The 16,299-nt window shown below is 48.8% G+C and overlaps 1 protein-coding gene across 3 annotated transcripts in view; it reads left to right on the top strand.

Moving 5' to 3' along the window:
* TTC28 (tetratricopeptide repeat domain 28) overlaps window positions 1–16,299 on the top strand; it is a 173,289-nt gene that overhangs the window by 115,681 nt on the left and 41,309 nt on the right. For all 3 annotated transcript variants that reach the window (XM_074607074.1, XM_074607073.1, XM_074607075.1), the window contains one exon: window positions 9,205–9,712. In XM_074607074.1, coding sequence (XP_074463175.1) covers window positions 9,205–9,712 — 508 coding nt within the window. The remainder of the gene's footprint in view (window positions 1–9,204; window positions 9,713–16,299) is intronic.

Below are 16,299 nucleotides of genomic sequence, written 5' to 3'. Positions count from 1 at the left end.
GTGAGCAGCCATAGCGCTTGAGCACCAAGGAGTTGGATTTGTGTAAGAAAGCATAAATTCTTTGCCTTTCTCTTTCTGTCTTTAGCAGCTCTTTTTAGAGAAAGTCAGCTTGACTGGATTCATACAGGTTTGTCCGGTTCAAATGTGATAGGATTAAGCAGAACGAAGGGAAATCTGACCAGTGCAGGAAATTTGGGAATGCACTGAAAGGCCATATGCTTTGTTTTGTTTGGACTTGTGACTCAAAAGGGAAATGTAATACTTCCTGAGGATCTCCTTTAAATGTCCCCGCTTGACCTCCCCAGCACACGGCTTTTAGCTGAAGGAAATGCGGTCTTCTGGTTTCACTTACCTCTCACAGTGTCTGCAAACCCCAGCGCTCTGCCGAGGCCTGTACCCCACTGCAGTAAAAGAAATGAAGCAGAAAACTTGTGTAAGAGCTGCAGCTCAGGGAGCAGCGCTCCTTGGGTTTTCAGAAGGCCCACCTCAGCCAAGGCTTCCCTGGATTGAGTTTCCAGGGAAGCGGTATCCAGCTTTATGAGCAAGAGTAACGTTAGGACTGGCACAGGTCAGCACGCTGCTGCAGGGGTTAGAGATTCCTTTGCCTCACAAAGAGCATCTCTGGGTTCTGAGGGATCTGAGCTTGTAACGTGCTGGCTGCTTCTTCCAGGACTGACTTTCACCAGGGCATGAGTCACTCCTCAGTGACACCATCTCAGAGGAGCTTGTGGTTTTAAATGAGGGCTTATTTTCTTACGTCATCACTAAAAATGTCAAGTCAGCCATCCTCCCTAAAGTGATTTCACAGAGGAGCCTTGTAGACTGTGTCCAGAAAGCTACCAAATTTGGGCTATTTGGGATAAAGATATGTGAGCCCCAGGTGATGCTTAGTTTGGTGCTGAGGTCTACTTTGTAGTGTTCCTGGGCTGGTGTGTTTTGCGTGACTTCCTTTTCTTTGCGGAATGAGAATTCAGTGCTGCAGAGCCCACCACAGAAAAGATGCACGTTCTCCTGGGTACCAGCCTTTGCTCAGCGAGCGGTGGTGAACATCAACAGCTTTTTCAGTATGAGCGACAAGCAGTTTTAAGAAATGGGTACCGGTTTGGAGAAGTTGCTGCTTCTGCTTTCCAGCAAACCCCTGCTAACTTGGTCAAAAATATTTGCAGTTCTGTTAAGGCAGTAACTCAGGTTTGGTTTTACAAGTTTTCTAGGCAGAACTGGACACCTCGCTCCTAAATGATACTGGAGATTGACTAAATGGATTTTCTGCTGGAGTGGCGTTATTTTGATCTCTAAATGAGTCAGTGTTCCTTTTGAAGCCTTTGGTTTCAGGAAGATAACCGACTATGAATAACCTGACAGTTGCCATGGTGCTGTTCAGATTTGCCTGGATTCACATAATTTGCGTGATTCTTTTGCCATGAAACAGGAAGAATGATTAGTCCTCTAGAACATCATTATTTCCCTGAACAAGTAAGGAAAGAGAGAGCTGGGAGCGGATTGTAAGCACAACCCATGGCAGCTTCTCTCATGAGCGGCACATCCTTGAGACCTGCAGAGCTGTGGGTTTAATCCATTCATCAAGAGGGGACTGGAACTGTCTCTTCCTGCTGTGTATTTTGAGTTTTTCTATTGTGTCGTTAATTCCTGGTTATTCCCTTTCAGTTAGCAGTTAGTTACAGAGTTCCTTCCAGACAGTCAGATAGCAGTGCCTCTGCCCCACGGCTTTGGCTTCTTTGCGTTTGCTTTTTGGTAGCTTCTATGTAAAAGACTGAGACCTACAAATAAATTGGCTTTGACAGGGATATCGATTCCAGTGTATTCTTCTTCCCCAGGAAATAATTACCTAAAAGCAAATCCTTTCCTTCTTTCTGCATACAGATAACATACAGGAGGAGAATATTGCCTGCTGCTTCTTTTCTTATTTTCAAAAGCCTGCCACACAAAGGAAGGCGCTGGATGTGGTACCGGCACATCAGCCTGGCCTTTGAGGGAGGAGGGAAGGGCAGCTTTGCGTGTTGCTGGGGCACCTGCTGTATTTGAGTGTGAGACTTGCATTAGTGCATAAATCAGTAGATCTCCAAGCCGGATTGTGGAATACCGGTGGATTCTGAGGAAATGATAAAGGGGCTTAATAGAAGTGGAGGTAGAGTGCAATTTACAGCCACTGGATCATTTTGGTAGATCCTGAAAGTATTAATCTCCTGTTATGCCGCTGTCCTGCCTGTGTGCGTGGCAGTTACACAGTCCATACCTGTAAAACAAATGGAGCTTAGCATTTAAGCTCTTTCGGTATGTTACGCAGTGTTGCATTACTGTAAGCTAACCTCTGCGCTTCCCACACAGAAAAGTTACGCTGGTGTAAGATACGGTGAGATTTTACTCTTTACGGTGAAGCCAGCAGAACTCATCCTGTTAATGCTTTCAGATTTAAGTATTTCGGTGTCTGTGTGTGTGTGTGTTCAGAAACAATCTGTTGAGGCTGCCTTCCCCTCACCACCCCCAAAATACACTCAATGAACCAGGAAAGCTTTGCTTGCGTTCAAGAGCAAGAGCATGCGTATGAGGCGGGATGCTGACGGTCCTGAGTACAGATGTTATGAATATGCATGGCTGATCTTTTGGATACAGCTCCACTGCACCGTGTAGGATCAGGCACTGCTGTTGCCCCATGCCCAGAGGGAGAATGGAAGTGGAGAGAAACAGCATGCAAGAGAGTGCTGCAGTCAGGCTTCTGAATTTCCCAAATGCTTAGTCCATGCCACCTATTTCCCCACCTTGGCTGTAAAAGCTCGATCTCTGATCAAACCCAGTTGGTGTCTGGGGATTAAGGCTACCTTATAGTGAGATACCAGGCAGAGCGTTTTCACCTTGCCCATTTTAGAATAATTATGCGGTGTTCTCATTTGAGGAGGCCGTGCAATCAGTTAAAGAATTGTTTAAATGTAACATAATCGGGAAATGAGCATTGTCTGACAATGGTGAAATACCTAAGAAACACATCTCTCCAAGTCACCAGGTCTCTATTAGTTGTCATTCTGTGATGCACATCTGCTTAACATCAGACTCTTTACCTTATTCAGCTGAAAAACCTAAGCTGGCTGTTGCTCCCAAGAAAAAGAGAGCAATTAGAAACCTTTTTCAGAACTCCCTTCTGTGCCTCAGCTCAGTGGCAGAAGAATCTGCTTTCTATTAGAGTGATAAATTGCATAATTGGAGGTGTAAGCAACCCCCACCGTAAAATTTGTCTTTGTCAGATATGTAAAGCATTGATTTTCTTTGTTTGCTGGTGCAAACCCCCACTGGTATGAAGCTGTAGTCTCCCATCACCCTGCTACCAAGCAGAGGTTCGTGCTAGCACAGCTGGAGTCGGCTTCACGTGTGTCAACCTTGTTCTCCCACCGCGGCGTTTTGACTCTTCTGCCAGTGCCCGTGGGAATGCCCCTTCCCTGCTGGCCCGGTGTGTCAGCCACTTAGAGTTCCCGGTGGATCCTATTATGCAGAGGATTTTATTAAGTATACAGTGATGAATTTATCTGCTGGAATCCTATTACTAACCCCCTGAAGCGAGTCATTGGTGTCCCCCAGCAGATGTAATCACCAAATTGTTCCTAAACACTGCTTTAATGTCAAGCTCCACAGCCTTTCCACTGATTGCCCCCACGAGCACGTGGAGTATGGATATCCTGCTGGAGAGGAGATGCTGCACACAACCAGCCCCGGGGAAGCCAGAAGTGCCATAGGCTCCACTCATGCAGACGCCAAGATGATCGCGAAGTGCTTCTCTGGGAGCACTCGGTTCACAGTGGAAGCTGCTGCAGAACAAAAGGCGTGGGGAACGTTGGTGTGAAGGCCACGTCAGAGGGGAGAGGTGGTCCTCCTGCCCTGGTCTGCGGGAGCAACAGCCCAGCCTCTGGAAACAGCACCGTCTTTCTAATCCAGTCGGGCTGTTTCTTCTCAGCCCTTTATCCTTCACTTTCCATTTCTCTTTTTGTCTCCTTCTACTTATTTTTCTTTTCTGCTTCTCTTGTCCCCCTCCCACATCCTGGTTTGGATGGTTCAGCCATGGGCACTCAGATGTGTGCCAAGTCTTTCTGCATGCCCTGAGAATGGTTGCCGAGCTCTTACCCTTCATTCCAGGTCTTTACTGGGAGCCTGGAAGTGCTGTTGGGCAAAGGGATTGGGAGCCCTGAGAATTAAATGTTTCCAGCCACACAAATTTCATTTCCTGTGATCTGTTTCCCAGTCTAGGAGATCTCCTACAGATTTCTTCCCATGTACAGTATGAGCAGTCTCCGCATCTGTCAAGTTTCTCTTGTGCACGGAAAGTCTGAGATCTGCTGCTTTCCATTTCTGCCTTTTTTCCCTAGCCGAAGCCCATTAACATCATCTGAGTCTGTCTAGATGGCTCTTTGCCATAGCTCATCTTATTCAGCAATCTGCACGCATAAATGTCCACGTTTTGGTTTTTTTTAGCAGCCCCAGGAGACACCAGTTTTCACTGACTCCTTGTTTTCCAGAAAGACGATTCCATTCTCTTCCCAGTTATATCAGAAGTGCTGCTGCTGCTCGTGGCCTGTCTTCCACGATTAATTAAGGCTGCGGAATCAGTTGTGCTGATTACGTTGTGCTGGATTTTAACTTTGCCCAGAATGGCCAACTGGTTTGTTCCGTGCAGCAGCGCGCGTGTTGCTCACCAGCAAGATGAAGGGAGCTCCAACGCATCTTGAAGCCCGTCGTGGGCCCCGTGCAGTATTTTGGTCTGGGCTTGTGCAAGATGTGTATGCGTATTTTTTTTCCCCCCTTTTTTTTCTGGTGAGATTGCAAATGACTCAATACCGTGCATATATTCGTCTTCATGAAGATTTGTGTAAAACTGGATTGAAATTCAGAGCAAAATTTTCATGTTGATTTTGCAGCAGACCTTACAGCAGCCTTCCAATACCTAAAGGGACTCCAGGAGAGATGGGGAGGGACTCTGGATCAGGGAGGGGAGCCATGGGACAAGAGGCAATGGTTTGAAACGGGAAGAGGGGAGTTTTAGATGAGATCTCAGGAAGAAATTGTTTGCTGTGAGGGCGGTGAGCCCCTGGCCCAGGTTGCCCAGAGAAGCTGTGGCTGCCCCATCCCTGGAGGGGTTCAAGGCCAGGTTGGACGGGGCTTGGAGCAACCTGGGCTGGTGGGAGGTGTCCCTGCCCAGGGCAGGGGGTGCCACTGGGTGGCCTTTAAGGTCCCTTCCAACCCAAACCATTCTATGAAAACAAGCCCCCCTCAGACCCTCTTGTAGGTAGAGCCTTTCCTCACTGGTGTTCTGCCCGCGCCTGTCCTCCAGGAGTGAGGAGCTGTGTCACCCTTGGCAGGTCCACGTGCCTTCCTGTGCCGTTGCTGTCCTGTTGGGTGCCCGTCCTGTGGCTGCCGGCTGGGTGCCAGGTCTGGGTGGTGACATGGAGTTTTACCGCAGGAGGAAGAGCGAAGTGAAGGCGGCAGTGCTCTGCAGGGTGTCCTGCAGAGGGAGTTTTTGGAGTGAATATGGCTTTGGGCCCTGATACTCTGAGCCAAGTGCCTGCGCTTCTGCAGAGGCTGTAAATCATTTATTTCTGCAGGGTTTAGCTGGTTTTCACACCACCTGGGAGGTGTTTCTCCAACAGCAAGCACCGCAAGCCCAAGAAACCATTTGATCCCGTGGCAACATGTTCAGAAGCTTTGTCCCCAGCCTGTCCCTATGTCTCTGAAGAGTTGCTGCTAGCTGCTCCCCTCTCTGGTCTGTGGTAATTACAGCAGCAAAAGCGACTTATTTCTAGTTCATTATAGCATGTATTGGCAGCGTGAAATCGAGTGCTGCTCTCGCCATCTGTGGGGCTGAGCCCCGGGCTTTCCCGTCCCGCTGCCATGTGGAGCGGGACCGCAGCCTCGCAGGGACACAGCGGGGCTTCCTCACGGCGGCTGCGCCTCTGCCACGGCTCTTCTTGCATCGTCCCTTGCCTTGAGTGAAGTTCATCTGCAACACTAAGTGGAAAAAAATAAAGACATTTTGAATTCTGGCAGTTCTTCCATTATAATTAAGGTGCCTGAAAGGATGCCTCAGGGAGAACACATGCAGCTTGGCTATTTACGGAGCTGGCTATGGGAGAGCTTCCTTATAACCTCTCTATCTTATGACCTATAAATTGTGTTTAATAGCTAATCTGTCACCTCGGGTTCTTATATCAGAAAAGATGGTTTCCCTATTAATTTGAATTAGCACAGCATACTTACAGTTTCTCAGTGTGGAAACATTACTCTGTTAATGCTGCTGATCACAAAAATAATTTATGACCTGTGCGCTCTGCTTCTTGTTCTGGCCCATAGATCTTCCTGACTTAGCATTACTCTTCCAATCCTGATATAATTTTAGTAAAAATAATCTTTAGGAAGGTTTCTCCTGCTACTGTTTTTGGAAGTCACGAAAGGCTCATTTCTTCAGCGATGCAATTTCAATAGCAAGATGTGGTTCCAGTTGAGAGGCACTGATCCAGCTCTTCTCCTGTGGAAGAGATTTTCTGATCCGCTTTTTCTTAATATCTGATCTCTAGATAGTGTGGCCAGGAAGAGGTTAATCGTTTGCCTTGGAGAAAGGAATTAAAATCCTGCATCTGGGGCATAGCCAGTCTGCAGCTGGGAGCCACGCAGGAATACAGCAGTTTGTCAAGGCAGGGCGAGCGTGCGGAGGGAATGCCCAGGGTGAGGGCCAGCTCTCTAGCTCCAGGAGCTCCTGGGAGCGGACGCATGACTTTGCAGAGAAAAGGTGGCGGGGCTTCCTGGTCTGGTGCTGGGTGGGTTGGAGAGGTTCATGGTGGCCACTCTGGGCACTGATGGGGAGCCACCACCATCCCATAGCTACTCCAGCTGCTTAATTTAAGTGTTTTCCTTCCACCCTTGATACCAGAGTGTGTTTCTGTGCGCTTGTAGTGTGGAAGAGGCAGCCGCTTAGAACAGTTAAAAGAGGTGGGCTTCAATCTGCAAATTCTTAGGTGAATTTAACTCCAGAGCTCCTGCTTGCTGTCTGAACCGTGCTGCGGCATTGGAGTCTGAGTCGTGTCTCATGGATGCAGAGCAAGAAGCTCACTTTTTACAGCTCATCTTGTGCTCCCTGGGCATTAGTCTGGCTTGTTTATCAGTGGTATCGCACTGAAGCCTTTCTCCAGCTCATGGTGTTCAAATCGGAGATAGCTGGTTGGCATGTCCTGTGAGGTGCTTTCAGCTGCATGTCTTGAACTTACCGTATGGAATCCCATTTCGTGGGAGAGCTCTTGGTGTTGTGCCTAGGGATAATTGCACCCAGGATGGTAAAGCGTGCTTGCTCCTTAAACAAAGAGCTCCAGCATTGGCTGCATTAGGCCATCCACATCATAGCAAGAGGGGAGTTGCAAAATAGACGTATGGCACACAGCTGGTTCCATGGTTGAGCTCAGAAGGCAAGAGCAGAAGGAGCGTGCCTTCCTTCCTGACGGTGGAACAACCGAAGGGGCCTCACCTACTTGAAGCCTGGTGGTGTGGTTGAGCTGCTTTTCTCCCCCTCGCACCACTCAGTGCAAAGATCTTACCTGTTTTGGAACTAGGAAATTTGAACAGGGCATTGGGGAGCTTGGAATCTGCTGCATGAACAGTAAAACAAGGCCAAGGATGCACTGGGAGTGCACAGCCAAGGACAAGAAAAGGGTGAGGCTGCCTCTTCAATGGTAGCAGGGGGTTACGCCATTTCGGATAGCAAGGACAAGTGTCCTGGGATCCTGTGTCACCATCTCGGGTGGAAGGGTGGACTGGATCTTTCCTGAGCTAGGGTGCTAGGGAGGGGTGAGACCGGTCTCTGTGCGGTCACTCGCCCTGACTGCTCCTTTCTCGAGGGTTGGAAATGATGGCTCTTGTGGAACTGGGTCACAGCAGCAGCTGGGTATCAGAGGAAATGCGCATGCAGGGACCATGGAGGACTCGGGGTCAGAGCTTTGGCGTGAACAGCCCTGCTGAGGCAGCAGATGTGCAGGAGGAACGCATCCGTGTTCCTGGCTCCTTGCCCTGCTCTCCGGCTGCGATGCTCTGGCTCTGCCAGGTGGAGGGAAGGCCTGTGTCCTGGTAGATGCAGTGGGCAAAAGAATCTGATTCTCAGATAATTTGTCTTGTTAAGTACAGCTGTTTCTCAGTGGTAAGAACTCAGGTTTTCAAATGGCTATATTTATTTAAGATGACCCCAGGGGCCAGAGGCTCCATCTGCTGAAATGCTGTTGTCTTTGCTGTGGTCCCAAGGTGGTTTGGGGCTCAGTAACAAACGATGTTGTGCTAGAAGGACCCTGATCTGCACAGTAAGAACTGCGCTCTGCGGAGCGTGGTGTGAGTGACCAGGCAGAAGTACGTGAAGGTGTTGGTGACTGCACACTGGCCTACTGGTATCGCAAGATAAGCAGCAGAGGCATCTCCCTTCTCCCAGCTAAGTGCTGGCTGCAAGTGTGTAATTTTTCCAAGAGCAGGTATTCGATGGATGTCTAGCGTGGGAAGAAGAGTCTGATGGTGGCTCACCCTGTAGCATGGTTGGTTATGTCAAGCTACGCATTCTGCTCCTGGTCTCTGACAGTGCTTTGGCATCAGCCTGCAGGGTCTCGGGAACCTGTTGCTTTGACCTGAGCTTACTGGGTGAGGGTGGAACAGAGCGAGTGCTCGTTTGCAACCTTCTCTGCAGGCGAATATCATTATTTATCTGCTTTGTTAAGAGCCGTCACACACAGGATTGCTTGCTGTATTAGCAGGACTTGGTGTAGACATTAAAGTAGTCGTGAGAGGTGACCTGAGCTGTGGCTACGGGGGAAGTGCTGCTCTGCGGGACAGCTCAGGCTGCTCCTGGAGCGCAGTTTTCTGCAGCGATCACTTTCTGTGTTTGCCCAGTGGTCTCTGCATCTTTGCAGTGCTGTCCTTCCCCTCCACCAGGTACACACACACTATACGCTTCCGAGAAAGAGGTAATCCTAGCCTTGTTCTCCTGAGTCAACCCTATTCCTCCTGCCTCCGCCTGAGCTGCCCTGAGGGGTGTAGAAGAACTGCAGAGAGCAGGATTTCTAGCTGGTAGTCCCATTCTTTCTCCAGAGTGGCCTTGTGTGGCTTTAATTTCTAGGACTGGGGCCATCTGACTTGTTTCCGTGAATACTTGTACTTACTTTTTCTCTCTTACCCTTGCAGGCAGCGTCCTCAGCACTGAGCAGTCTGGGCCACGTGTACACAGCCATTGGGGACTACCCAAACGCTCTGGCGAGCCACAAGCAGTGCGTCCTCCTTGCAAAGCAGTCCAAAGATGAGCTCTCTGAGGCACGGGAGCTGGGCAACATGGGAGCAGTGTACATTGCAATGGGGGATTTTGAAAATGCGGTGCAGTGCCATGAACAGCATCTTAAGATCGCCAAGGAGCTGGGGAACAAGCGGGAGGAAGCTCGAGCCTACAGCAACCTAGGCAGTGCTTACCACTACCGGAGAAACTTCGACAAAGCCATGTCCTACCACAACTACGTGTTGGAGTTGGCCCAGGAGCTGGCTGAGAAGGCCATTGAGATGCGAGCTTATGCTGGCTTGGGCCACGCAGCCAGATGTATGCAGGACCTGGAAAGGGCTAAGCAGTACCATGAAGAACAGCTGCACATCGCTGAGAGCCTGCAGGACCGAGCTGCTGAAGGCAGAGCCTCCTCCAATCTAGGTAAGGACATGGAGCCCTGACATGGAGCAGAATTTGCCAGGAAATGCCGTGACTATCAGAGCTGCTGCCAGGATGCAGGCAGTTTGCTGTGTGCCGTCGTCTCAGTTACCCCAGTTTCACCAGACCGTCTTCATGAATTAAACAGGCACTTGGCAGGTTGTGTGCCAGTGTAACGTAATGTGCCCCATGTTCAATTATTAACTTGCGCAGAAGGGCACCCGAAAGCAAAAGCTCACGGCAGAAGGGAAATGAACTGGTAAAGTGCATTTGAAGAGCTACTCAGTGTCGGAAATAAATATTAAGTCTTGCACTAAGGCAAGAAGTGACGTGGTTTATTACCTGGCCTTTTCTTTGGGAGCTTCTCAGCAGGATGTGGCAATGTATTGCTGCCTTGTAAGTTGGGAGACACATGAGTGAAATCCTCACTAAGTTTGTTTTCAGAATGTATCCATTAAAATAACAGAGTGTAGGAGTCTCGTGTTCTTCGAAGGAGAGACACTGGCATCCTGCTGGCAGGCGGGGAAGGCCTGAATTACATCAAAGCGAAGTCCATTCCTGCTTCTTCCTCACAGCAACAGATGTGGAAGCGACCAAAGATGCTTTTCCATCTCTGCCGTGGGAAGCGGCGCTTTGTGCTGCTGGTGTTCCAGCTGTGGCTGGGGATGTGCTCTCAGCTGGCTGGGAGTGGCGGAACAGGGCTGTTGCTGGTATAACAAAATCTGTGTCTGCTGGCAGCCCCTGAATCTCAGCTCTTGCAGGCTGCCCCACGCTGTAAATTAGCTTCTGTTTCTGCTCGGCAGTTGGCACTTGGTTCATTTGTAGATGCTAATTGTACTCTGATGTTATCAACAGCAGGTAATTGAAAAGGGCTTGATGAATTACTTAATTTCTCTTAATAGCTGAGTCTTCAGGAGCTGAATGACGAAGATAAGGTGAACTGGAGGAAACAAAACTGTCCTAGCTTCCCAAATAGTGTTGCGAATTTCCTCCTTTACACCAATTAGGGCAAATGTGTGAGGCAAAAGCACTTGGGGCTGCTTAGCGTTAGAGAGCAATGAGCATTGATAACATTTCTGTTCGTGTGACAGGGCACGCAAGGGGCGAGAGGGCTGGGGGTGCAAAGCCTTGCATCTGGCTGCTTCTGACATCAGTAAGGGCTTTTGCAGAGAAGAGCAGCAGATGCATCTAGCAAAGCACAAATCGTGTCCCCCACCCCTGCTGCCAGCGTGGGGCTGGTCTTGGGGAGCGGCAGAGATGTGAGGGATCCACTGGGCTGGGACAGGGGTGGAGGGGCCCACGGGGAGGAACGGGACCGTGGATTGTCCAGGCAGGGGGCCGGTGAGGTGTAAGCTCTGGGTGGTTGGCGGGGGAGATGGAGGTGACGTCCTTGGCTGTGCTTGGGCAGCACACTGGCTTCCCAGCTCATGTCAGGACTGAGGGAAAGTTCCTGTTGCTGTGAAGCTGAACTTAACGTGTTTGGTCTATCCAGTGGAAGCCGACCAGAGGGTGTGCAGGCTGTTCCGATGGTGGAGTTACTGGGAGACGTCATGGCTATCTTCAGCCGTCAGTGCCTATAAAATGAGGGTGGAGGTGCTCTGAGCAGCACCCTCCGAAGCACTTGCTCCTTTCTGGAGAATTGCCTCCATTCTTCCTGAGGAAACGCAGTCTGGGGAAATGGATTCTGTCACTTGGTTTTGCTTTTCTTCCCTACATCGGCATGGTGATGAGCCATCTTGGATTTTCCTTATTGCCGCCTCCTGTTTTTGTGAGCCCTTTGCCACTGGGGAGACCACAGCTCTTTTGCTAGAAGAAAGAGCTTAGTTCAGGTTCTGTACTGTTTCTTCTAATGGCCTGTATGTGACGTGTAGTCTGTGTCTGTGCTGCTCAGCATCATAAAAAAGAACCCAACAGACTGATACAGAGATGTTGAGACGAGACAGGGTTAGCAGTTGGCTGCAAGGGCTGATGCTCGCTGCAGTTGCTTTGCCCCATCCCAGAATGAAACAAGCGCTGGTGCAAAGGGAAGCAGCTTGCTCCTCTTCCTCAGCCTTCGTGGTACTCGCTTGCAGTTCAGATTCTCTCACCGCTTTGCTGGCTCAAAATCAGTCAGGTTGGGACTAGAAATTTCAGCTTAATATCATTATTAATCTTACAGCAGCTTTGAATTTAATTATGCTTTCAGCATGTAATTCCAGAAATTTTTGTAAAAAAAAAAAAAAAAGGAGTTTCAGTGCAGCAGAGAATGTTTTTCTTGTGTTGGATTGGATATAAGCCTAAATATAACTTGCAGTTGGTATGCTGACTCAGCCACTCTACACTTTGTATTAAGATAGTTTTCCTAGCTTCTGAGTGCAGGATCTCACGTTTCAGCTGTTATTTGGCTATATTTTTATGTCTTCTCTGTCAGAGTTAAGTTATACTGGAGAAAGAGAACATACAGTTCTTGTTGAGAAAGTCTATTACTGTTGTTTAAAATGCATCCAGTACCAATTAAAAAGTCAAGTCTTAATTGTCTCTTTCATCTAATCCACATGCAAAACAAAACCTCATCAAAATAACCGTGCTGACAGGCAAAAAAAATGTATCTAAATGTGTGTTTCCAAGCCAGGATGTTAGAGTTGGCCTCTTTGCTGAAGCAACAGAAATTTTCTGTTTGCATTTCACTGATTTAGATGGAAAGCTCTCTTAAGTGTACTAGCTAATGCTGAGCGAGACGGGCACGGAATGTAACATAGCCCAGCTGCTGTAGTGCTCTGCGGGGAGATATAACGCGCTCTGCGACTCAGTAAGCAGAAGGTAATGGACTGAGGGCCAGTCACAAGTTATCAGGCCCTTCACAACAAGGAGATGTGGAGTTTAACCAGAAGTCTCAGATTGTCAGCCTTTGCAAAGCAGATGGTGTTTCCAAATGCCAAGGCTCCATGTAGAGAGCTGGCTTTTCAGCCTCTGCAGCTCTTAAGTGTTCCCATTGCGATGGAGAGAGAGGACGCTTCAGATTATTAATAAAACACAGTTTAAAGTCTCTCCCTTGGTGGTTGGCATCTCTTTGCAGTTACAGAACTTCTACGTGTGTCTTCGTGTGCTTGGCGTGTTGTCCAAAGGTGCCAGATATTTTCTCTTGCGGCGTTTTTGCAGTTGGGGTCAGAAAACGGTGGTTACATTTGGCCATCTCTTCCCAATTGCCAAAGGACGAGCTGACTCGCCCAAGACCCCTTTCCCTCATCTCTCACTGCTCACAGGCACGCTCCTCCAGCCAGCTGCATTGCAGCAGGGCACGCGTCAGACGGTGGATGCTGTTAGCCTCCGTCCGCACCGAGGATGGGATGGGGTTCTTCCAGCACACGGGTGAGCTTCAGAGCCACTTGTGCTCTGTTTCTACTTCCAGCGTGTTCCTATTTCATTCTGAAAGAGCAGGTTCAGTCAAGAGCGATGTTACCTGGCTCTAAGCTGGAGGCTTAAAAACTTAGGGGTTTGTTCTGCCCTGGTTAGTGCTGGTGGGAGACTGGGTCCCCCCCACCTCTGCTGTAACCTCCTGACGGGCTCCAGCACAGGAGCTGCAAAGACTGCTCCAAAGTTAGTCTGACACCTTCTCTCCCACCTTAGGCTTTGTTGCCTGAATTGGAAAAATCAGTGATTTACATAGGCAGAATGTAACTTTTATGATGTTTTTGCTGATGTCTTGTACAGGTTTCTACCCAGTTCTAACTGTGTTCATCATTAAGGAAAGAAAGCTTGTGAATTACTGTAATTGGTACCAGTTTTGGTGCTTTACACTATACGAGGCAGTAAAGGCTATCCATGGTTGTCTCCCCTCGTGTCTGCTGGGTTCTTGTCTCGGGCCTGTTCTGCTCTGTCCTTTGCATGCTGTTCCAGAATGCAGTTTAGCTGCCTGACCAGAAGGCTATCTTTTACTCTGAAGTCAATAATTATAGCTGTAAGAATGAGTCAGAATGCTGATGCTTCAAAGTGACAGTGTGTTCTGGATCCTTCTTCCTTAAGTGCCACAACAGATGGGTGACAGCTCAAGCAAACTAATGTGATAGCAGGCTCCATGGGTGAGAAGAGCACAGCTTTGTTCTCTGTTATGCTGCTTGGTTTTGTCCTGGGTATCTCCTGGTAAACATTTGCTCACTGTTTTTCTCCTTTCTTGGCAGTAAAGAGGCTGACTAAAACATTTAGAACTGTGAAGGCTCCATCTCCCATGCATCTGTGAACCTCATTTTTGTCTGGTGAGGAATGCACAAAAAGAGTATATGTTTGGTAGGTGGTGATTTTGGAGTCTGAGTCAGACCCTTTCCTTCCTGGGCCATCCTTTGTGATTACCCCTGGCAAATGATGGAAACATACCAGGAGGTGCTGTGTGGGGTCTCTTACCAGGTTCCTCTTTTCCCAAGAGCAACCTTAATTTTTTAGATGAAATCCTGGGAATTTGCTTGAGCAGGGCTTGTGACAGAGAGCAGCCTTTTTGGGGAACGTAGTGTGCAAGGTGAGATGTTTTTCTTCTTGTTTCCAGATGAGTCTTTGGTCTTGTAGTCTTGAAGTGCACATCTTCTTATAGTTTACTGCTGATTTTCATCACTCCGTTCGTGTTGCTGTGGTATGTAAGCTTGTCCAATCCTTTCTCCATAATAATCCCATCCTTCTCTGTGTCAGCAGTGCTGCTTAACTGGGGTTCGTCATCACATCATGAGTAGCTCTCGCTTCCTTTGTGCCAAAGTCACCACTAAAAATTTTTAAGAAGGTTTGTTCTCTTTTCTGCTTTCCGACTCTTACTTAAGAGGAATCTCATCCAAGAACAAGTTATGCAGACAGTCAGCTGAACTCAAATTTGCTTTTAACCTGTTTTCTGTCCTCTCTCTCCCTTTTACGGTCACTTCAAGCTGAGTGTTTTCCCGCAGCTGGTTTCTCGGAGGAGGTGGAGAGTGGTGCTGGTGGAGAGCAATGGCATGTCTTGTCTCCTTGAGGAGTCTGTCCGTTTAGCAGTAAGAGATTAGGAAAAGCTTGCTCTTATTCTGGAAACCCTGGGTTTTCCGGGGTGGTTTTCAATGACCATGTGTTTAGCTTTCTCACAGGTGGGCCCCGCTGTGTTGCATCCCTCTGGGCAGGGTCTGGCTGCCCGCGCTGGAGCCAGGGCACCCCGAGGTGCTGGCTGGGAGGGACACAGCATTCGGGAGACAGGGCTGGGGGCGCCGGCTCCTTGGGGCAGTGCTGGTTCTGCCTGCTTCCAGCTCGAACACCACTGTTTCCAGGGGAGAGATTTAGCTAATTCCATCTTTTTAGTTCCTGAAGCAGTGGGACACTTTCACAGTGACTATAGTGACTGGGTTTTGCAGTTTATGTGTTACTCAGCTTTGTGTCCAATCCAGTTACGCCCCTTGTAATTACTTTGTGTTTTTTCTGCAGAAATCAGTGGTCTCTCCTGTGAGTGCCCTGCTGTGTGTGGCTGTCCATCGATCCCCAGCACTGGCCATGTCTCCAGATGGGAGATAAAGGGCCAAAATACTCACGTGGGGTCACTTAGCTTAGTTCATCCCATCCTTGCTGCCACCACCTTCCCTCGTCATACCAAGAGGGAAACATCAGCCTGTAGCAGCCAGAGATGCAATAGCTAATGCTGATCAATTAGAGCCACAGGCTCATTGGAGCTGAGGAGGGATTTGGCCGGGAGCTGGGCTGACACCAGGGAGCCAGTCCCTCGTGCCACGAGCTCTAGCTGTGCTCACGGCTGCAGTGCAGGGGGAAAGGAACGAACTGTCGTCAGCAGCCAGGCGTTTCCTGGTTTGGTCCTGTTTTGTTCTGCCCATGTTTTCTAAATTGCCTTCTCCTGAAGCCTCGTGTCACTAGGGAAGTGAGCAGAATTTTTGAATGACTCGCTTTGATAGAAATACAGGTAATCCAGCCAGAGTGCTTCACGCTGACGTAATGGAACTTGGGTTTTCAATCCCACGTGAGTTTAAAAAATGAATCTGCGAGGTCCAAATTGCCTCAGGAAAACAAATTTCAGCCCTCCTGTTCCAGGCTTACTTGGAAAGCCTCTGTCTTCAAATTTGTCTTTAAAAGTAGAAGCCAAGAGGAGGCTGATGCGCAGGGCCCGATCGCAGCCTGCTGCGCTGGCCGGTGGCCGGGGAAGGCAGCTGCCTCCTGACCCGCCACATCGCTTCCCCCTCAGCACGTTGGTTGTGATACAGAGGTGGACATAGCAAACTGTTTTATCTTAGGGGCAGGGAAGGACCTGAAGCTGTCTTCAGGTACCACGTAGCTGTGACAAATCTGCAAGCTCTGTGTTTGCAGGGCCTCCTTCAGTGGCTCCTGGATCTCCAGGCCTGTTCATGAGTGTTTGCAAAGGAGCCACATGTATTATTAGCACAGAGTTTAATTGAAGCATAAGTTGTAACATTAGCAGATTCAGAGCTCCTGTTCCCCTGTCTCATAACAAATACAAGATGATTTGACTGAAATTGAAAAGCAAATGTTTTCTCGCTCAGTGTGTTGAGTATGGGCTCTGGAATCACCAGGTATCATTGATGGAAAAAAAAAATAAATAGCATAATTAAAAAGCAGATGGGCATTTTATAAGGCCAGACCGT

This window comes from Larus michahellis, chromosome 13 (genome assembly GCF_964199755.1).
Source record: "Larus michahellis chromosome 13, bLarMic1.1, whole genome shotgun sequence".
Lineage (NCBI taxonomy): Eukaryota > Metazoa > Chordata > Aves > Charadriiformes > Laridae > Larus > Larus michahellis.
This window is presented reverse-complemented; position numbering and strand designations above follow the sequence as displayed.